The sequence below is a fragment of the Sorex fumeus genome, unplaced genomic scaffold (genome assembly GCF_029834395.1).
Source record: "Sorex fumeus unplaced genomic scaffold, SorFum_2.1 ptg000006l, whole genome shotgun sequence".
NCBI classification, from domain to species: domain Eukaryota; kingdom Metazoa; phylum Chordata; class Mammalia; order Eulipotyphla; family Soricidae; genus Sorex; species Sorex fumeus.
Window position 1 is genome coordinate 923,979 of NW_026606063.1, and position 21,792 is coordinate 945,770.

The 21,792-nt window shown below is 60.3% G+C and overlaps 1 protein-coding gene across 1 annotated transcript in view; it reads left to right on the top strand.

Annotated features, from left to right (window-relative positions):
- The window catches only part of PRKD3 (protein kinase D3), a 36,226-nt gene extending 17,425 nt beyond the window's left edge, over positions 1-18,801 (top strand). The window contains exons 6-18 of the mRNA XM_056122817.1: positions 587-664; positions 1,114-1,297; positions 3,433-3,556; positions 4,406-4,483; positions 5,138-5,414; positions 7,509-7,561; positions 9,800-9,872; positions 10,544-10,650; positions 12,315-12,476; positions 12,662-12,760; positions 15,143-15,410; positions 16,798-16,883; positions 18,627-18,801. Coding sequence (XP_055978792.1) covers positions 587-664; positions 1,114-1,297; positions 3,433-3,556; positions 4,406-4,483; positions 5,138-5,414; positions 7,509-7,561; positions 9,800-9,872; positions 10,544-10,650; positions 12,315-12,476; positions 12,662-12,760; positions 15,143-15,410; positions 16,798-16,883; positions 18,627-18,800 — 1,763 coding nt within the window. The 3' untranslated portion in view covers position 18,801. The remainder of the gene's footprint in view (positions 1-586; positions 665-1,113; positions 1,298-3,432; positions 3,557-4,405; positions 4,484-5,137; positions 5,415-7,508; positions 7,562-9,799; positions 9,873-10,543; positions 10,651-12,314; positions 12,477-12,661; positions 12,761-15,142; positions 15,411-16,797; positions 16,884-18,626) is intronic.
- The last annotated feature ends 2,991 nt before the right edge of the window (positions 18,802-21,792 follow it).

Consider the following 21,792-nt stretch of genomic DNA (forward strand, 5'->3'; position numbering starts at 1 on the left):
TGGCTTCTGGACACCACCCGCGGAGCCGCAGGACCACAGATGATGGGATTGGGAGGAAGAGCTCTTGTTGAAAGACAGCGTCCTCTAGTACGAGTTCCGTTGCTTGCTGAAGTATTTGTCTTGTGGGTTCTGCAGAAACGCTTGGCCCGGCCCGACTGCAGCCTCCCTCCCGCCGAGGCCAGCCAGGGCCGGTGGGTGTATCTGAGGGGTGGCAGTTGGGACTGTCAGTCACCCGCCGAGGAGCGGCTTTAGGGTCAGCTGCAGAGGGACACCAGCGGTCAGCCCCACCCCAGAGCGGCCTGTGTGGTCAGAGGGAGGAGGGGGCAGGCCCCAAGAGCCCCCTGCATGCCCGGCCTCAGTGGGTCCCCTGCAGACCCGCAGGAGTGGCCCCCGGAGAGGGCCTGGCAGTGGGGCGAGCAGGGGCCACGCCCAGAACTGGACCCACTGTCCCTGTCGTGGGCCCCATTTTCCGGGACCCGAGTTCTCAGTGGAGGGAGCTGTGACTCTCGCCCGCCGTAGGGCTCAGGACGGTTTCTCTGCGGGTGCCCTGAGCAGCCCAAATGAACCGGCCCACCATTTCTTTCAGATTGTAAATTCAACTGCCACAAGCGCTGTGCCTCGAAGGTCCCCCGGGACTGCCTGGGCGAGGTCACCTTCAATGGGGGTGAGTAAGCTCAGGGCACCTTGGGTTGGCTCTGGGCGGTGGGACGGGCGCATCCTGCCGTCCGCCTTGGCCTCAGGCCCTCCAAGGTGCCTGGACAGCTACCCCGGGGCCCCAGGTTCGAGGCTGCAGCCCCCCTCCCCCATCACGTCCCCTTCTTCTGTGCGTTTACCTGCACAAACGCCCGGAGCGTCTTCCTGACCCTGCTGGCCGCCTGTGTGTGGGGACCGCTGGCCGTTCGCTTGACTTCTGACGTGCCGGGGAGATTTGGCGTGTGGCCCCTCGCAGACCTGTGCTGACTCGCACAGTCTCCCCCAGGAAACCCTTCGTAGCAGATCTTGTAGATTTTTATTCCAAGATCCTGAAGTACTTCCTGGCGCTGGGTGGGGTGTGTCGCGGGTCACGCTGTGGCCGCTCGCTTGGGCTCTGAAGCGCGTCTGTGGCCTTGCCAGAGCCCTCGAGCCTTGGCCCCGACGCCGACATGCCCATGGACATCGACAGTAGTGACCTGCACGGCGACGGCGGCCGTGGCCTGGACGACACGGAGGAACCTTCCCGCCCCGACGACAAGATGTTCTTCCTGGACCCATCCGACCTGGACGTGGAGAAGGATGACGAAGCCGTCAAAACCATCAGGTCAGGCCCACGGGGGTTCCACAGGGGCACCGGAAGTGGGGAGCCAGACGGGACCGGGGCCGGGGGGACCTTTCCGCGTGCCACGGTGTTCTGAGGCCGCCGTCCTTGGCGCCACCACGAGACAGACAGGCAGGCAGGAAGGAGAACCACGCCTTCTTCCCAGGTGGCAGTGGTCAGTGGATCAGCGGGAAGGGCCTTGCTTGTCCGCCCAGAGCCACTTGGCTTTCTGTAACGCCCGTGGGCCGTCCCCAGCAGCAGATGTAAAGTGTCCAGGTCTGTGCCCCGCCCTTGCTGGACCATGTCCACCCCAGTGGGACAGTTGGTGTTTCTCGGCCTCTGGCGGTGTCCTTGGTGGCGCTCTGCCCCGAGTGTGGTGTAAAACTTGGCAGCAGTGACCATGTCTGGCACCACCTGTCTGACGGGATGAGCGTGAGTGGCACGTGCCCTGCCCCCCCCCCCCCCCCGATTAAAGGCTGCTGGGGGTCGCCCGGCGCTGGGAGGGCCCTCCCAGTCACAGTCCGGGCCCTGGGGAAGCCTCAGATGTTCACGCTGATTGGGCAGAATTTTCATTTTGTGGATCTAGTAGCATTTTCTCAAAACCTTACTGGATTCTCACTATATCACTGTCATCCTGTTGTTCGTCGATTTCCTCGAGCAGGCACCAGTAACGTCTCCTTCGCCCTAGCCCTGAGATTTTAGAAATTGCCACATTCGAGGCTCTTTCAGGGTCAGGGGAATGAGAACCATCATTGTTACTGATTTTTGGCATATTGAACACACCACGGGGAGTTTGCCAGACTCTGCCATGTGAGCAGGATCCTTTTGGTAGCCTGCCAGTTTCTCCAGAGTAAGAACTAGATAATAATATGTCCAGCTTTTATTTCGGGTGGGCAGGCCACCTCGGGCAGTGCTCAGGGCTTCCTCCCGACTCTGCTCTCAGGGATCACTTGGGCGGGGGGGAGGCAGGCGGTCGGCTACAGGTGAGGCAGACGCTGCCCCCGCTGGTCCCAAGGACGGTCAACTTGAGATCTCACCTTGAGCTGAAGTAGTTGAGTATTTCTTTTTTCTTTTCCGTCTCTGTTTTCAGCGCTGGCGTGAACCCGGTACGCTACTCTACAGAGTAGAACGTCAGCCCTTGGCAGGATTTGCTTCTCCTTGGCAAGGAGGGTGGTATTTAGCGACGTGGGTCTTTTGTTAGCCTCCCCCTATTGAATTGTCGTGTTCAATTGGGCTCCTTAAATTCCAGCTCTGTTGCTCTGCTAAATCTTCCTATTCACCCGACGTGGAGGCGAAACAAATTCACGTAAATCTTCTTCGTTAACGAGAAAACAAGTAACTGAGACTGAGTCAGCATAGCACGTTTTTCAAACACTTGATGAAAATTGCCTTGTCCCTTGCTTTGTCACCGGTAACCCCAGCCCTCCACGCCGTCTTTGCTCCCACTTATGTCGTCTTAACGTTTGTAAATCACTTGCACCACTCGTGGCTCGGGTGTGCGTTATTAGCTGCGTGGTGGGGTTTGCCCTGTGAAGCCTGGGATTTGGGGGCTGAGGCCCTGCTTTGGGCCCTGTTGACGGATCTCAGTGTCATCGTTCAGCCCGAGGTGGCAACGTCCTGAAGGGCGACCTTCGATGAGGGCCTGTCAGCCGGGCGCACACCTCATTTGCTTTTTTTTTTTTTTTTTAGTTTTATAAAATGATTTTTTAAATTTATTTATTTTTATTAGTGAGACACCATGAGGTATACAGTTGTGGACTTACAAAGTTTGTGCTTGGGTTTCAGTTATACAATGATCTTTCCTTTGTCTTCATACTTACAAAGCACCGGAGGGCAGTGCTGAGGGTGGTGGTTCCGGCACTCGACACACCAACCCTGGCCCGGTCACTGTCCCTCCGGCCCCCTGCCCGCCGGCCTAGGTGAGCTCAGAGCTGTGACTGCCCTCAGGTTCGCTTGTCTTTGCTCTTATGCCCATCCGGAAGATACTCCTGACCAAAGGGGCCTCACGGTCCGGCTGAGTCTGTGTGGAAGCTTAGGAGAGGGTCAGTCTTCTCCTGAGGAGGAAGAGGAGGCCGTTCCGCCTCTCGGGTCTGTCCATCTGCGCGTCATGTGACGCCCCGGTCCCGCGTCTCTTTCAGTCCCTCCACGAGCAACAACATCCCGCTGATGCGCGTGGTGCAGTCGGTGAAGCACACCAAGAGGAAGAGCAGCACGGTGGTGAAGGAGGGCTGGATGGTCCACCACACCAGCCGGGACGCCCTGGTCAGTGCGCCACCCCCCAGGCGCCCCCACGCAGGGGGAGCTGTTAGCTGCAGTTGGTCAGGACGTGCCCCGGCACGTGGCTCTCGGTGGTCCTCGGTGACCGTCCTCGTTTTCTGGAGGTGTTGGGAGGATCTCCCCGTGCCTCGATTTCCCCCTGGGGCGTTTCCGTTTGCAGGGAATGTGCAGGAACGAGTTCGGATGCTGTGCTCACCCAGTGCTCACCCTGGTTCTGGCCCTGCGGTGGGCATGGACTGACCCCCACTGTTGGGGGCTGGCCAGATGGTGCATCCACACTAGCAGGGCCTTTGAGGTTCAGGAGGGTCCGACAGCAGCAGAAGCACAGCCCCTGCCTCGCCGGCAGGCTGGGCACAGACCAGGCCGAGCGGGGTGTGGCCCACATCAGTCCTCATCAGTCCAGCACGCCCTAATTTCCAGGGGAGGGAAAGCCCCCAAACTAAGACCCTGTTAAATGGGACAGCGGGCCCAGGGCACAGGACAGTGGGGACGGCTCTCGCCTGCACACGCTCCCCTGGGTTCTGTCCCCTGAACCTGCGGGAGGGATTCCTGAGCGCACAGCCTGAGCACTGCCCGGGTGGCCCCGTGAGCAAACGGTAGAAGGCAAGTGCCTGCACTGCCTGCGGACACCCAGCCCTGGGCGCGCATGGGCCGGGACGGAGGGGCGGAGACAGCAGGAGGCAGGGGGGCTCCGAGTGCCGTCCCCACGCTCACACCCTGCGGTCCTGGGACCGCCCAGGCTCTGGAGCGTGGGCCCTCTCGACGGCGTCCGTGTTGGGGGCTCAGGGGGGCGTGGGGCGTGGATCCCGGCCGACACCCTTGCCCCCTCTGCAGAGGAAGAGGCACTACTGGAGGCTGGACTGCAAGTGCCTGACGCTCTTTCAGAACGAGTCGGGCTCCAAGTACTACAAGGTAAGGCCCGTGTGTGCACGGAGCCCTGGAGCTCAGGCATGTCTGTCCATCACAAACGCTCCTGCTTGCGTGTGTGTGTGTGTGTGTGTGTGTGTGTGTGTGTCATCCCATGTGCACATGTGTCCTGTCCCCGAGTGTGTGTGTGTCCCATCCCCTGTGTGTGTGTTGGACCCTCTATGTGTGTGTTTGTGTGTATCCATCCTGTCCCGCACATGTGTGTATGTCCTGGCCCCATGTATGTGTGTGTGTGTGTGTATGTGTCCCATCCCCGTGTGTGTGTGTCCTACTCCCATGTGAGTGTGTGTCCCATCCCGTGTGTGTCCCACCCCGTGTGTGTCCTAGCTTTGTGTGTGTAAGTATGTGTGTGTGTGTGTGTGTGTGTGTGTATGTTTGTGATGTGTGCGTGTCCCGTCAGAGAGACAAGGGTCTCGCATCCTCCCTGCAGTCGCGTCTGCTGGGCTGGTCACCCCCAGGAGGACAGTGGGCCCTTGAGACTTGCTCCGCTGAGGTGTTCGAGCGTTCCTGCGGGTCAGTCCCTGGCAGCCGGTGACCAGCCGCCCCAGGGGTGTGGCTGCGCGGGTGGGCGACCGCGGGCAGTGACGGGGCGCTGCTGCCTGGCGGGGGGCTGGCGCTACCCTCGGCTCCCCCCTCCAGGAGATCCCGCTCTCCGAGATCCTGCGCATTTCCCCGCCGCAAGACTTCTCGCACGTGCCCGCGGGCAGCAACCCCCACTGCTTCGAGATCATCACCGACACCATGGTCTACTTTGCCGGCGAGGACAGCGGGGACAGCGCTCACAGCCCCGTCCTGGCAGCCGCCGGCGTGGGGCTGGAGGTGGCGCAGAGCTGGGAGAAGGCCATCCGCCAGGCGCTCATGCCCGTCACCCCGCAGGCCAGCGTGGGCACGGCCCCTGGCCCGGGGAAGGATCACAGTAAGCACCACACTGGTCAGGGCCGGTCGGGGCTGGTCGGGGCCAGTTGGGACCCATTGGGACTGGTCAGGGCTGCTTCGAACTGGTTGGGGTCTGCCAGGCCTTTCAGGGTTAGTCGGGGCCTGCTGGGGCTGGTTGGGGCCAGTCGGAGCCAGTTGGGGCTAGTTGGGGCCCATTGGGGCTGGTTGGGGCCGACTGCCCCACGTGGTCTCCTGCCCCTTCGTGCCGTGTCTCGGTAACCTCAACCTCTATGAGCACCTGACGTCTGCGTACACGCACCTCGACCAGGCCATGCCTCTCGGTACCAGCCCCTCCTTCTGAGGCCCATCAGTGCTGAGCCCAGAAGAACCAAAAAGGCAGCCAACAGGGCTTGACCCCCACGAGGGCCCAGAGGGTCAATGCTGGGACAACTTGGACCTACTGGCCCGGAATGAGCCTTGGTGTTGTCTCACCTTGTGCTTGTGAGGTCTCGGAAGGCAGAAACGCTGTTGGCCTCGACTCTGCAGAGCTTGGAGAGGGGCGTGGGGTGTGGGCCCCAGCTTGGGGAAGTGGAGACCCAAGGGACGGGCCATGGGGAGGCGGGCACCCAAGGCCTTGAAGCTCATTCTTGGGATCTTGCTGCCCTCACAGTTTGCGGGTATTGTAGGCCGTGTTTCTTGATCATCTAGTTACAGCCGTGAGTGGAACTCAGTCCCCAGAAAGTCACAAGGCACAGAGAAGGGAATCCTGTCTCAGCTTGGGTGTGAGTCACACACACACACACACACACACACACACACAGACCCTTCCTGATGGCCTGAGAGGGCAGTTCCCGGCCCGAGTAAGACTCCTGCCTTGTGCGCTCTGACCCTCTCTGCACCAAAGCACGGGGCCGACGTGTCCCCGGCCCAGAATCTGATGGCTCCCCCCTGCGCCCACTCCCAGCAGGCTGGCTACACCCGCCCACAGAGCCTAGAGGATGTGGTGGCCAGAACCAGCTCTCTGGCCGGACACACGGGGGCCACCCCTGGCCCTGAGGACTTTCAGGGAGGGCCCATGACCTTGGGCTTGACCCTAGGACTTTGGAATAGCCGGAAAGCCAGGCTGAGCCCCTGTGTCGAGTTCTGCCTCATTTCATGTTTGAGACGATTCCCTGGATTAGGGCTCCAGCCGCACATCACGGGCGTGGTACTCATGAGACCTGGGGTCGGACCCCAGGCACCGCCCCCAGGCACGGTCCCTAAGAAAGGACAGAAACAGCTTCAGTTCATATCCCTGAGCGGGTTTGGGTGGTCACACCACTTCACCTGGGTCCTACTCTGCCCTTTTCCCTGTGAACGAGCGTTTCGCGCCTGCCTGGAGTTAGGAAATGCCCAGACGCAGGCCCTGCCTTTGGCTCCTCTCACGGCTGCCTTGTCAGTCACTTCCTCTGCGTCCCCAACTCCCCCCCCCCCCCCCCCCCGCAGCTGGGTAGATACACGAAATAGGAGGAGAAGGTGCCCCTTCTCCAGAGAGCACCCACGCCCCCCACGTCCACACTGGGGGTCCAACCCCCCCTCCCAAAAACAGGCTGATTGTGGAGAGCGTTTTTCTGCCTCGGGGACTGCTCAGAAAACAGTCACCCTGTGTGGCGACATTGGACACTTTTGCCCCAAAATGTGGTCAGTTGATTTGCCCACACCAGACACGTGTGAGCAGAGGTGGGGAAATCGGCGTGCGTTTCAGGGTGCAGCCGTGTAGAGATAGACACAGACCGAGGTCCTTGTCTCCCCCAAGACCTCCGCTTCCCTTCACAAGGACTGATCACGTATTTTTTATCGTAAGTGTAGGAGCTGCTGGTCTTGTGCGGCTTAGCTTGGTGACGTGTCCCGGCAGTTCTCAGCAAACGCTCTGTCCCCGTGAACACGTGGGGGATGTGGCTTTGCCTGGGTGTGCCGTTGTATTGACCAGTTTCACTGATGAATAAAGTATTAAGCACTTGGATGAGTTTCTCGGGCGCGGAAGTGTGGGGACGAAGGCAGCCAGCTCTTGACATAGTGTGCGGTGGCCTGTGTGTGTCGGTAAACATCAGTTGCGTCCCGCTAACGCGTTTGTTCTTGTGTGTTTGTCTCACAGAAGATTTGTCCACCAGTATCTCTGTATCGAATTGTCAGATCCAGGAGAATGTGGTAAGTCCAAGTCTCAGTGAACGTGTGCTCGTTGGATGACTAAGGGCAATAGCACGGTCCTCCCGTTGCTCATCGATTTGCTCGAGCGGGCCCAGTAACGTCTCCATTGTGACATTTGTTGTTCCTGTGCTTGGCATATCAAATATGTCACGGGGAGCTTGCCAGGCTTTGCAGTGCGGGTGAGAGACTCTCGGTAGCTTTCCGGGCTCTCCGAGAGGGGCGGAGGAATCGAACCCGGCTCGGCCAGGTCGGCTGCATGCAAGGCAAACGCCCTACCGCTGTGCTATCGCTCCAGCCCAACTAAGGACAATAACGGGTGAAAATCAGAGAAATGGCCAAGAATCCCCGGGGAGAGAGGGTTGCTGAGGAGGCTGAGGTGAAGAGTGACTTGTGCCGCAGACGGTGCCAGGTGAGGGGAAATGCTCTGAGGGAGAAGCTAAGAGAGAACAGCGGCAGAGGAAGAAGCTTCCTGAAGAAGGGATGGAGCTGAGACGGAGGCCAGAAGGGGAAGAAACTCCCTGAGGAGGGGGTGGCGCTGGCTGGGGAAGAAGGTTCCTGAGGAGAGGGTGGAGCAGCTCTGCTCTAGCCGGGACGGAGGAGGGGGTTAGGGCTGAGCCCTGAGCGGGGCTGCGAGCGTGTGGGGCAGGTCGGAGGAGCAGAGTGCCGCTGTGAGGAGGCAGTGGCTGTGACAGACCATGACTGTGAAGAGACAGTCACCGTGAGGAGACAGTGACAGTGACTGTGAGGAGACAGTGGCTCAGTGAGCGCAGCTGGCGGCCAGGGGTTCGTGCGGGGCGTGAGAACAGTGCCGAGAGGTTTCCTGTTCACATCTGACTAAATAGTGCCGATTCTTCAGCCATGTAAATATTTGGAGTCCATTCCCAGCCTGTGGATCCTGCAGAAAGGGGCTGCAGCCCGGCTTTGGCCCACAGCGTTGTTGCCAACCCCTGAGTGGGCCTCGGGCTGGGGACAGACTCTCTGAGGCTTCCTGGCAGGGCGCTCCATCGCTGGGGATGGTGAGAAAGGGCGCAGGACGCCCCCGCTGCCTTTGGCCCTGATGTGAGCTCCGTCTCATCGACACATGTATTCCCTCGGGTGTCAGAAGCCCTGTTCCGTCTCGTCTGTCTGGCAGTGTTCAGTTCATCGTGAAACTTTAAAGAGCAGAAGGGACTTAGGAGACAGAGAGCGACTTCTTTAATAAATGAGAAACACACGTGGCAGGGAGGACCTGAGCTTTCTCAGGGATTCTGCAGCGGCGGCTGGAGAGATAGCACAGCGGGGAGGGCGTTTGCCTTGCACATGGCCGACCCGGGTTCGATCCCCGGCCTCCCATAGGATCCCCTGAGCACCGCCAGGAGTAATTCCTGAGTGCAGAGCCAGGAGGAGCCGCTGTGTATGGCTGGGTGTGACCCAAAGCGCAAAAAAAAAACGAGTTCTGCAGCGCTGGCCTGAGTGAGCAGCCGTGGGCAGGGCCCCGCCCAGTCCCGACACCACCTGACCCCTGAGCGGGAGGGACCCCTGCGCCAGGCACCAGAGTGAAACTGGCCCTCAACAGACCTCCTAGCACACGGCGTTTGTGAGGGTCTCGGCTCTCACGGGCCTGGCGGGCACACACTCTTTGTGGGTGTCGCGTCCCCTTCACTCTGCAGCCCACTGAGGTAGAATCACGACAGCCGCCGGAACAGAAGTGGAACAGGAGTGGGCCTGGGAGCGCCGCGCGTACCAATGTGGCCGGCAGCCGGGGACAGCCAGACCTGGACTGAGAGTGTCCTGACTCCTGGCAGCCAAAGCCCTGCGGCCAGTGGACACGACAGAAGGAGGGGGAGTAGAGGGGGGAGGGTTGAGGGACGTGTTTTGTTTTCAGACCTTTCATTTTCAGTGTTTGGACCACACCAGGCAGCGCCCAGGGCTGACTCTGCTGGGCTCTGGGCTGGGCGCGTCTTTCCCTCTGCTGCCCTTCCCGTCGGTGTCGCGCTTGCTCCATGCTGAGCCGGTGCTTGAAGTTCATGCCCACAATCCTCCCAGCTCGCTGCCGTTCCATAGGGGCCCAGAATGGTGCCCCTTGGACATGGGGAGCCTGCCACACTCAGGCTTCGGAAAGGAAGTCGCTGGTGTCCTGTTGGCGTCTGTGCTGGGGCCTCAGCGAGGTGGACTCTGCCCCCATCACACACGCCCCTCACCCCCTCGATCCACACGCAGCCGCGACCCCCTGAGTCACACCCTCTTTCCTTTCCACAGGACATCAGCTCTGTGTACCAGATCTTTGCAGACGAGGTGCTGGGCTCCGGCCAGTTCGGCATCGTTTATGGAGGTGAGTGACGGTGGCCTCTGCCCTGTGTGCCAGGGCGCAGGGACAGCTGTCCAGGGCCCTGGGCACTGGGAGAGGCGGCATGGCTGCCTCCCGGGCACCTCCGAGACGACCTGAGCCCGTCAGCGGAGGCCTTTCCCCGGGCCAGGTTCCGTCCATCAGTCGCTCTGGCCATGAGTGGTCAGTCGGGAATGAGGCCTGGATTCCTGCATGGCTGTCAGTCAGTCCGGCTCCTGGCCCCCCGGCCCGCCCTCAGCACCCACGCAGCCTGGCTGTGGCCAGTGGCTGTTCTCGGTCCAGGGCCCGTGTGCTGTGTGCGGAAGCTGCGATTTGGACTGTGGAAGAGTCCCCGCCCTCCACAGCACCGTGTCCCCATCTGCCTGCCCTGCTCTGCATGTGGCATGGTCTCGTGGCAGTGCTCAGAGCACTGAGACTGGCGCCTCCCACACCCGAGACGGGTCCCTGGTGCCAGCCGGCGTTTCTCCGGCGTGGTGTTCTCTGCACGCGTGTTTACTCCGACGTGCTGCTGTGGTGAAGAACGAGACGGAGTCTCTCAGGGCAGCACAGCAAGGGGGCTTCGATTCTCAGAGCCAAATCTGAGGGAGCAAACTGGCCTCGAGAGACGTGAGCAGCCCATGGGGTGACCGTCTGTCTGTCCTGCACTTCGAAAACAGGCAAACATCGCAAGACCGGGAGGGACGTGGCGATCAAGGTGATTGACAAGATGAGATTCCCCACCAAACAGGAGAGCCAGCTCCGGAACGAGGTGGCCATCTTACAGGTGAGGCAGAGGGGCTTCCTCAGGCTTTGTGCTCCCACTCGGGATCTTAGACCGTATCTGTGTGGCCGCTGGCGCCCGACTCTGTTGCCCGCGAGCGTGAGGCTCGGGTCTGGGCCTCACCCCCCAGGCAGGAAAGGTCGCCCCCCCCCCCCCCCCCGGCTGAGTGCCCATCCCAGCTCAGCACCAGCCCCTCCCTGCCCCAGGTGCAGGAGGACCTGCAGGCTGCCCCCTGTCAGCACGTTGTTTTCCGTGACTGTTCTGGGGCCACGTGCCCATCCCCTTCCAGTGGCTTCCATTGCCCGATGCACTAGAACCCACCATGACACTTTTCTGAACTCCTGCAGGGGCCAGTACAGCCCTGTCCTGAGACTCAAGCTCTCGTGTCCCGGCCTCAGCACCTCTAGCGGGACCTCCTGGCTCTGTGGGACAGGACGGGACCACCCTCGGAGCCTGATCTCCCCGCCTAGGGGCCCCACCTCTGGCCTGGGCTCTCACCTCCCCCCTGGCTCCCATCTCTCCCTGGGGACCTCCAGCCGGCCCCGTTGGCCCTGCACCATCCCTGGGCCCCACCGGCTGACAGAGAAGCATCGGGCCACTTGCACACTGCCCACCGGTCCTTGTTTTTCTGAACATTCCCAAACACCGCTGTCGGGTCACCCGAGGGCTGGCTCTGGGGCAGACACCCCACAGCACCCACCCGGGACTCTGCTCTCTGGGACTGGCCCACCCCCCACGAGTGCTGGGGGCCCCAGAGACGAGCTGCAGGCACCCCACAGTGGGGAACATGCTGGACTCCAGACCAAGCAAAGGGAAGTGATGGGGTGGGGGGTCCCCGAGCATACCTCGGGCTCTGAGCCAGAATGACCCACAGCCCCTGCACCACTGTGGGGGCTGGAACAGCTGGCGGGCACAGCGGGAATCTAGACAGGTTCAAGCACCCATTCCAGAGCTGACCCCTGGCCCCCAGAATGGGTGGTCGCCCTCTTCGCCAAGCTGGGTTCCCTCGGTAAGGGGGCGGCATCGGAAGGTGCTTCTGAGGAGTCAAGCCCGGAGCCCCGCAGCCAGGAGAACAGACTCAGGGTGGAGCCAGGAGGGCGGGAAACCCCAGCATTCCGGACAGAGATGGTGCCGGGGCTGGGCGCTTGCCCGCACAGGGCCGACCCCCCTAGGTCCCCAGGCCCCACCAGGAGTGTCTCTGAGCACCCCTGGGTGCGGCCCCAAAACCGAAGCCAAAAGTCAACCCCAGGAGTTTGGTCCTGGAACATCCTGGAGCATGGCGGCTGTGTCCAGTTGGCTTTGGAGGAAGGGTTCCGTGTGTGTTTCTCAGAGGACCTCGCGCTGGTCAGTGGGGACAGCCCCACGCGCCCTGTTCCAGAGCCGGGCACGGGTTGAGAGGGAGCAGGGCATGGGGCGGGCGAGTGGCACCCGGGCAGAGCCAGGCCAGGCCCTCGGCAGAGACCCGCGTGCCAGCTGCTGCCCTGCCCAGGGCCGGAGGCCGCGGGAGGGGGCAGGAAAGCCGTGTGTCCGTGGGCACGTGTGCGGCGTGGCCTGCCAGCCCGCCCTCTCATCGCGCCTGGCGGGTCGCGCCGTTGGGAGAGATGTATGTGGTGTTGGAACTGCTTCTCTGCTTCAGTCGGTCAAATAAATGTTCTGCAACTCTTCAGAATTTGCACCACCCTGGGATTGTAAACCTGGAATGTATGTTTGAAACCCCAGAGCGAGTGTTTGTAGTCATGGAGAAGCTGCACGGAGACATGTTGGAAATGATTCTGTCCAGCGAGAAAAGCCGCCTCCCGGAACGCATCACCAAGTTCATGGTGACGCAGGTACGTGCTCGCTCGCGGGGCCCAGCCGGCTCCTCGAAGCCGCACGCGTGCATCACGCCGGCCTCCGTGAGCTCCAGCCGCACCGAGGGGGCTTTCGTCCGCCGAGCCACGTCGGGGCTCAGACTGGGGGTTCGTGCTCGCTCCTTTCCAGGCATTTAAAAGCAAATTGTTTCCTTTCACGTCAGATACTTGTTGCTCTGCGGAATCTGCATTTTAAGAACATCGTCCACTGTGACCTCAAGCCAGAGAACGTGCTGCTGGCATCGGCCGAGCCGTTCCCACAGGTGAGGATGGCCCAGAGCCGAGAGGCTGCGAGGGTCTCGGGCTAACCTGCCTCCAGGCACCACGTTGGTCAGCAGAAACTGACCACCAAGAGCCTCACTGCCAGGATGTTCTGCAGACCGGCCCACGTCTGCTGGTTCTTGTTAGATCCAGACCGAGCTGGACCACTGGGAATAAGGCTCAGCACACGTGTGGTCACAGCTCTGCCTGTGAGGGGAGCACACGGGGCTTTCGGCCTGAAGTCTCATCCTCAGACTGTTTTCCAGACAACTTCTCAGCCTGCCAGGGTGTGCAGTGTCCCTGGCTCCAGGCCCATCATGGGGTTTCTCACTTGGGTGAATTTTGTTTTTGTCGAAAGCATCGGTCCTGATGCAAAGTAGTTTCACAGCCAAAAAGAGGCTTTTTTTTTTAAAACACAGGAGTACTACTATTTATTCAGCTATTGACTAAGCTGTTGGAACTGGGCATGAACGCCACATTATTTTTTTTTTATTGAATCACCGTGAGCTACAGTTACAAAGCTGTCATGTTTGAGATTCAGTACAATGATCGAACACCCATCCCTCCACCAGAACACGCTTCCACCACCAATGTCCCCAGTATACCCCCACCCCACCCCATTTCAGTCCTCACCCTGCCTCCGTGGCAGGCAGTTTCCCCAACACTCTCTCTCTACTTTTGGGCATTATATTTTGCTCGAATTTTCCCGCCCCCATTCCACCCTGCCTGCCAGGGGCAGACGCTGGATCGTTTATTGTCCATGGCTTATTTTGAATATCTTGGGTGCCGCAGCTGTGCACTTGCAAAATGGATTCGTGCCCTACAGAAATGTCTCTGGAACCCAACCATTTACAGTCAAAAAGGGGCTGATTACCCCGAGTGGCTTAGGGGCTCCCAGGCAGTGTGGGGAAAGGAATGAATTAGAGACTGGGGGGTAGTGCTTTACAGGTGGCCAGCCCGGGGTTGATCCCCGGCATCCCATATTGTCCCGTGTCACTCAGGAGGTGATTTCCGAGCACAGAGCCAGAAGTCAGCCCCGAGCACTTCAAGGTGTGATTTCTCCCCCCCCCCCCCCACAGCCCCCAAAATAAAAACAAGTAAAAGTAATTGCTTCTTGGGCCAGAGAGAGAGAGAAGTCAGGGCACTTTCCTCGCATATGGTTGACCTGGGTTCGACCCCCAGCACTGCGTGTGGTTCCCTGAGCACAGCCCAAATAAAGTGATTCCCGTCCTTGCACAGTCGAAAGACCAGTAACAAGTGGCCAGCAGCACCGCCAGTGAGTCCAGGCGCAGGTTCGTGGCCAGTCTGAGCACGCGCTTCTGTAACCCCGCCACAACGGTCCCACTTGCCCAGCCTCCACTGCGGGGACCGCTGGGTCCTTACGTGGCCCAGCCGGAGTACAGGCAGCTTTGCTTGGCTGCTGCCCTCCCCCCCCCCCCCCCCCGCCCAGCCCTGGCGCCCAGCAGGGGCCGTGCTCGTCCTCTCCGCGGGCCCACCCCCGCCCTGCAGCCAGAGGATCAGGACCTCCCCGGGCTGCGTCCTTCTGACCATTCAGCCTGTGCAGGCGCGACCCCTCACCCAGGCACCGTGGGCTCTCTGCGCCTCCCATGCCCTCTTTGGCTCTGCAGTCACAGAAACTTTGTCTGTTTTTTGGGGCCATACCTGGCGGTGCTCAGGGGTCACACCTGGTGGTGCTTGGGGGACCATATGTGGTGTCAGGGATGGAACCCAGGTCGGTCACATGCAAGGCCAGTGCACACTCCCCGCTGTCCTATTTCTTCGGCCCATAGGAAACTTGTGTCCAGCAATCTCTCATTTCATCCTTCTACTGGGCAAATGAGTAGCTGCTGCCCACGCAGCCTGATTTCATTACGAGCCGGTTAGTCTGCGTGGGGAGAGTCTAGGCACAGGCATAACCTGAGCCGTCTCTGGGGCCACGCGCAGCAGGGCTCAGGGGCCACGCTTTGCTCGGGCGTCACCCTTGGCGGTGCTCAGGGAACCTTCTTTGGAGCCGGGGATCGAGCTTGTGTTTCCCTTGCGCAAAGTGGGGACGTCGCCCTGGTGCTCTCTGGCCCCCAGTGCCGACTTTGGAGTGCCCTGACTTCTCGTTCAACGAGCCAGATGACCAGTGATCGTTGGCACCCTCATTTCCTCCAAACTGTGGTGGTGGTGGTGGTGGTGCCCGTGAATTCCAAGGTGCCCCGCACAGAAGCCCGCCACGTGACTTGACAGTCCATGAGCAAGCAGGAACACTGCAGGGTGTGTGCGGGCCTCTGTGTTCCACAGGCCGTCGGCCGAGCCAGCGTCCTGGGATGGGCCGGGAGAGTCGGTGCGGGGGGGTGTCGGGGACGCAGAGGCGAGGTGACCCCCGTGGCCTCCCGCAGGTGAAGCTCTGCGACTTTGGCTTCGCGCGCATCATCGGCGAGAAGTCCTTCCGGCGCTCCGTGGTGGGCACGCCCGCCTACCTGGCCCCCGAGGTGCTTCGCAGCAAGGGCTACAACCGCTCCCTGGACATGTGGTCCGTGGGGGTGATCGTCTACGTGAGCCTCAGCGGGACCTTCCCCTTCAACGAGGACGAGGACATCAACGACCAGATCCAGAACGCGGCCTTCATGTACCCCCCAAACCCGTGGAGGGAGATCTCGGGCGAGGGTGAGAGCGCGGCCGCCCCTCCGTCCCCGCCCGCTCCCCAGCCCGTTCCCGTCTCCGGGCGGCCCCGCTGGCCACCCTGTCTGTGCGGTCCGGACGGGGCCCTGGCCGTCCCTCTCTGACCGTCTGTGTTCCCCGAGGCCCGACCCTGTGTGTGCCGCCCCTGCCAGGCGCCTGCTGCGTCCCGTGGCCTCGGGGCCATGGCGAGGGCGGCTCTGGGCAGCTCTGCCTGCCGTGGCGGCTCCTCTGGTTCTGTCCCGTGGTGGGGCTTGGAGCTCACGGTCATGACCCTCGTTCCCTTTCCTGTGTCTGTGCCCCTGCCTGGCGGCGTGTGAGGGTTTGCACCCTGCCGCGTGCCCTTCACCAGGGCCGGGGCCGGCCCCCATACACACGTGACAGGGAAGGGCTCCCCACTCTCACGCGCTCCTGGAGGCCACGGGCATGAAGGACTGCCGTGGGGGCCCCCACACCGTGGCTTCAGCCAACCCTTGGAACTGGTGATTTTCTGGAAAGTCCAGCCCCAGTCACTGGAAAGGGTCCACTGGCCCCAGACGTGTGTGAGGACACGCGTGTCCACGTGGAGACTCACGTGTAAGGCAGCTGCTCCCAGGGGCTGACCAGAGCTCAGCAGTGTATGGACCCGCTGCTTCCTGGGGTCCACACCAGACGCTCTCAGGAGTCAAGCCCAGGCAGGCCAAGTGCAGTGCTGACCCCCTGGGCTGCCTCCCAGGCCCTGGCCGTGCCCGGGACCCACAGACAGTTTGGCCATCCCTGGCTGTGCCTGGGCCCCGGCAAGGGAGAAACTGGGCTGGGGTCTGGGATGCCCTTGGCTCCAGAGCCGCCCCACATCACCCACGCTGGGCAGTGGGCTGCGCCCCAGTGAGGGTCTCACACTCGGGGTCCCGGTCTCCTGAGAATCCAGGAATCCAGGTGCCTGGAGCCCTTGGAACTGGGGGTAAACCTGGGGGCAGCACCAGGGAGAACACGCCGGCCTTGCACACGGCCATCCCGGGTCCATCCCTGGCACCATCCCAGAAGGTCCCCAGTGCCCACCGGGGCTGGGGCGGGGGGGACCTGAGCATCTCAGAGTGTGGCCCCAGCCATCCCCGAAAAAATGCGGCAGTGACTTCGGCTGTGCCCAGGCCGGAAAGGCTACACGGAGGCAGCTGGGCGTCAGCTGCTTCACCGGCTCAGGTGCCACCGTCCCGACCCCCCACACGGCACAAGGGCCAGGGCATCTGCACGGCAGTCTGACCCTCTCTGTCCCAGCCCGGCCATGGCAGGGTCCCGGCCACTCCCGTGCTGTGTCCGTGCAGGGCGGAGCCCAGAGCCCCTCCGCACCAGCCCGGCAGGTCCTGCCCCAGCTCACGGGTCTCTGCTCTCCCCGCAGCCATCGACCTCATCAACAACCTGCTCCAGGTGAAGATGCGGAAGCGCTACAGCGTGGACAAGTCGCTGAGCCACCCCTGGCTGCAGGTGGGTCACGGGGACCTTCGGGGGGCTGCGAGAACCTGCCGGAGTCGGGGCCACAGCCCTGGACTGGGGGCCCCAGGAAGGAACCCGGGGAGTGGGAGGCGAGCCCGCTGAGAGGGGGCTGTGCACTCCACCGCCGTCAGCCGAGCGCGGTCTCCTTGGTCAGACGTCTCTTTTTTTATGATTTTATTTTTATGAAGCAGTCCACAATATTTGATTACATTTAATATTCGCACACCAATCCCACCACCGTATTTTGGATGTTTTCATCCCAATCGCCAACCCCTGCCTCAAGCAGAACTGAATTCGTTTATTTTGTATTGTTAGTTATGAATAGACTGCTGAAAGTGCTCCAAAAATCTTTCCTTAGAGGAGAGTGTGTGAAGATGGTTGTGTTTCACCCAGGGGCCATTTAAGCCCTTCTATGAGAGATTACTAGTATGTTGTTAAGGGCTGAGCCTTTGTGTGCATATATATATATGCCTTTTGTATATGTATGTGTATACATATAATATATACATATATACGTATATATATATATATATATCTCACTGTCACTGTCCTCCCGTTGTTCGTCAGTTTGCTCGAGCGGGCCCAGTAACGTCTCCATTGGAGACTTTGTTGTTACTGTGTCTGGCATATCGAATACTCTCGGTAGCTTGCCGGGCTCTCCGAGAGGGGCGGAGGAATCGAACTCGGGTCGGCCATGTTGGCCGCTTGTAAGGCCAACGCCCTACCGCTGTGCTATATCTGCAAAATATGCTTCCCTGTAAGACTGGCTGCCTTCTGCTTTAAGCCCCATCGAATGTGGCGCGCCACTCTTGGAGTGTGGGTGGTGTGAGATAGGAGATGTCGCGTTCATGGCCGCGCCATCCAGGGTAGGTTCACTCGTGGGTGAGGCCCGGCCGGGGCATACGGAGAGCAGCCGTGAGCAGGGTGGCCGTTGAGTTCCAGAGGCTTTGGGCTGCCGGGCCTGGGTCCCTTGGGGCGGGACGGGGCCTTGCCCACTCCCTCCGGGGTATTCCAAGTGAAACAGCCTGGCGTGGGGTCCAGCGGCATGGGTGTGGCAGCACCGTTTTATGCTCTCTTCCGAGAGGAGGGCGGTGAGTCTCTGGATCGTGGCCGTTCCGACTTTGATTTGGGAATTTTTAACTTTGATTTTGGAATTGTCCCAGTGAGCACTGCAGTGAGAGTGTGGGCCCCCAGGCCCCCACTCGCACGCTCACAGCTGAGGGGAGGGGAGTCCAGGGAAGGCGTCTATTGATGGGGCTAGGTCAGAGGCTGATGGAGGCAGGAAGCCGTTGCCAGGAGCAGTCATCAGAAGAGGAATGTCCCCCCCCCAGTTGTCCTGGAACCTCTGAGCACTGAGCCAGGAGTAACCCCCCTCAGATGATTTTTCCAAGGAAGTAGAGGAAGCGTTAGCTGGGAAGAAATGCATTCAATCCAGGGGTCATTCAGTGGCTCTGAGGGTGTGTTCTCTCCCGGGGGCGTGAGGGCCAGGTGGTCACTGGATGCCCGGGCAGCATCAGCCCCCATGCAGGGCTCCAGGCCTGCCAAAGGGCCGTCCACGCCCGTCCTACAAATGGGACTTGGCGCGGGGCCAGTAGTGCTTTCCAGGAGGTGCTGTTCACGCAGTGATGAGGGTAAGATAGTTTTGTCTCTTTGCCCACACCGGGCAGCGCTCGGGGTCACTCCCGGCACCCTCCGGGCCCCGCGGGCTGCCGACGGTCGCTGCTGTTCCCGCAGGACTACCAGACGTGGCTGGACCTGCGGGAGTTCGAGACGCGGGTCGGGGAGCGCTACATCACGCACGAGAGCGACGACGCCCGCTGGGAGGTGCACGCCTGCACCCACAACCTGGCCTACCCCCGGCACTTCATCATGGCGCCCAACCCCGACGACATGGACGAGGACCCCTAGGCCGGCCGCCGGCAGACGGGACAGGCCACCGGGAAGGGTCGGGAGCCGGCACTGCAGTCCGTTCCCGCGGAGGCCCCGGAGCGGGGGCGCGCAGCAGACGTGCCTGGAACCAGCTTCTCGTGAGCTTTTCTAACCTAAGCAATAACTGGTTTTTGTACTTTTTTCTAATCCTCCACGTTAGTACAATAGTGGCACTTAATTTATCTCCCCGTTCCTGTGTGTAGGCTATTTTTTTTTTAAAAGACAAAAGTAGAGTCCAGTTACTGTGTGTGACCAGAGCCCACGTGAGTGGAGGCCGGTCCCTGACGTTTGCGTGTAAGATCCTGGCTGACCCGAGGCTGCCGTGGGGTCTCCCCGACGCCAGGCGAGCAGGGCCCGGGCTGACCCGTCACATCTCACTGGCCCTTCTTGTGTGTGGCCGCACCCCGGCGGTTGGGCTGGGGTCCCCGAGGCATGTGCTGCCTGGTATAGACCTCCCGGCTGGTGCCAGCTTGCGGGAGGCACACCTGGGAGTAGGTCCCCGTGCTGAGCAACGTGGGGGCCACCAGAGCTGCATGGCGTCAGACCAGTGCCGCATGCAGTGCCCAGGGCGCGTCTTGGGTTGGGCAGGGCGGCCTGAGAGGCGTCTGGGAGCTCTTAGGAACCACGTTTCCTCCTCACAAGTCTGAGACCGATCACTTACACACAGAATAAGCGAGCGTTTTCTGTATCTTCCTTCCTCGGTGAGCATTGTAAACCCTTTTTCTACTTTGTTTTTAATCTCCGAAAAGAGCGAGATGCTTGCAGCCAGCAAACCTGGGTCTCGGTGAGGACGGTTCCGTTGTCGGTGAGCCGTGCCAGCTTCGAAGAGGCCAGCTCCCCGGGGGGGTCTGGTTCAGAGGTTAACTGGAACGATGTCGTTCACTCGACTTGTGGAACCAGCCTTTCTCTCAGCCATGAAACCCACAGCACTCTTTTTTGCTGAAAGCCCCCAAGAGTTCCTAAGGCCTCCTGCCTGGCAAGGCGCTGTCCTCGGGCTGGGACTCGGCCATCGCTCTGGGGCCAGGTGGCCTATATAATCTGTCTTTTTTGTCTTGAAGTTGTTTGTATAAGAACTAGTTGTTTGAGACATTTTATAATGTACAAAATAGTTTATAATGACACTGTTTAGTACATTTTTATATTTTTTGTTACATCCCACTTTTTGTAAATACCCTCAAAGAAACTTGATAATAAAATGTATTTCCATATTACTGTAGTTTTCCATGCGAAAACTATCTCTTGTTGAGGTATCCAAAGAAAATACTATGCGGTTGTATTATTTTCCCAGGCCTTAGTAAGAGAACTATTTTGGATATAGAGAATGTAAATGAAAGTAAGACTCTATTTAAGAACACTGATTTCTGAACTGCATAAAAATAAAACCACCTCGTTATTACGATTTTATATGGAATTCGGGGTAATTATCTGAAGGTCTCATTGCTTAGAACTAAGGTTCTAGCTACCAGTTTATCAGGGGCTGCGGCTGTCTGTCTGGACACTAACCCTAGCAACAAAGTAAATTTTCAAACTTTCAGGTTTCGAGGCTTTGCCTAGCTCTTCCTCCTTAATTCTGAAAACCGTAAATAACTGGGAGGAGTCAGCCAGGGCACTTGCATCTTCTGAAATTTCTCCCAGCTAAGTTTCTGGAGAAAGAGCGTGAATGTGAAAGTGGGTGGTTGGCCAGGACGGGAAGGACGGGGCTGGTGGGCGTGGCCAGGAGGGGAGGGACGGGGCTGGGGGGGCGTGGTCGGGAGGGGAGGGACGGGTTTGGTGGGTGTGGCCAGGAGGGGCGGGGATGGTGGGCGTGGCCAGGAGGAGAGGGGGGGCTGGGGGCGTGGCCGGGAGGGGAGGGATGGGTTTGGTGGGCGTGGCCGGGAGGGGAGGGCTGGGCTGGTGGGCGTGGCTAGGAGGACGGGTTGGTGGGCGTGGCCGGGAGGGGAGGGACGGGGCTGGGGGGCGTGGTCGGGAGGGGAGGGACGGTTTTGGTGGGTGTGGCCAGGAGGGGCGGGGATGGTGGGCGTGGCCAGGAGGAGAGGGGGGGCTGGGGGCGTGGCCGGGAGGGGAGGGATGGGTTTGGTGGGCGTGGCCGGGAGGGGAGGGCTGGGCTGGTGGGCGTGGCTAGGAGGACCGGGTTGGTGGGCGTGGCCAGGAGGGGAGGGACGGGGCTGGGCGGTGTCTGCGAAAGCAGCCCCCGGAGAGAAGGCAGGAGAGAAGTCCGCCCTGAAAAGCAGCAGCTGCTCAACCTCATGGTACAAATGCCTGACACTGTTGGAAATCTGCGAGAATTCCCCTCGAGGTGACTGCCCGACCCCCCCAGACCCCTGTGCTTAGTGCTTCCACCCTGGGGGCCCATTTCCAGGAGGAACCTGAATGGGGGCCATTGGAGATGTTTTCTTTTCATGAGAAACTCACAAAACAAGGACTGGAGTGATTGCACAGCCGGGAGGGCGTTTGCCTTGCACGCGGCCCGACCCCGGTTCCATTCCCAGCATCCCATAGGGTCCCCCGAGCACCGCCAGGAGTGATTCCTGAGTGCAGTGCCAGGAGTGACCCCTATGAATCACTGGGTTTGACCCAAAAAGAGAAAAAAAACCTCACAGAACAGAAACGACCAAGCCGGTGCCCGGATGTCACTGTGTCAGTCTATGGACTTGCTCTCATTTCCCTGCAGGAGCCAGTCAGGCATTCTGCTGCCAGGCCAACATCACTGCAAGCCTTGACAAAATTTTAGGGCAGCAGTTTTGGGCTAAACCTGGCGGTGCCGGGGATCCAACCAGGATTAGCAGTGTGCACGGCAAGCCCTTCGCCACTGTGCTCTCCCAGGCCGAGCACTGCTCACAGAGCTATTCTCAGTTCAGAATGCAGCCACAACTGGAAGCTACTTTCAACTCCTGCACTTACAAACCTTCAGTTTCTATGTCAAAACATACTTTAAAAAAAAAAAAATTTGTGCGTTCCTGCTGAGTCATCC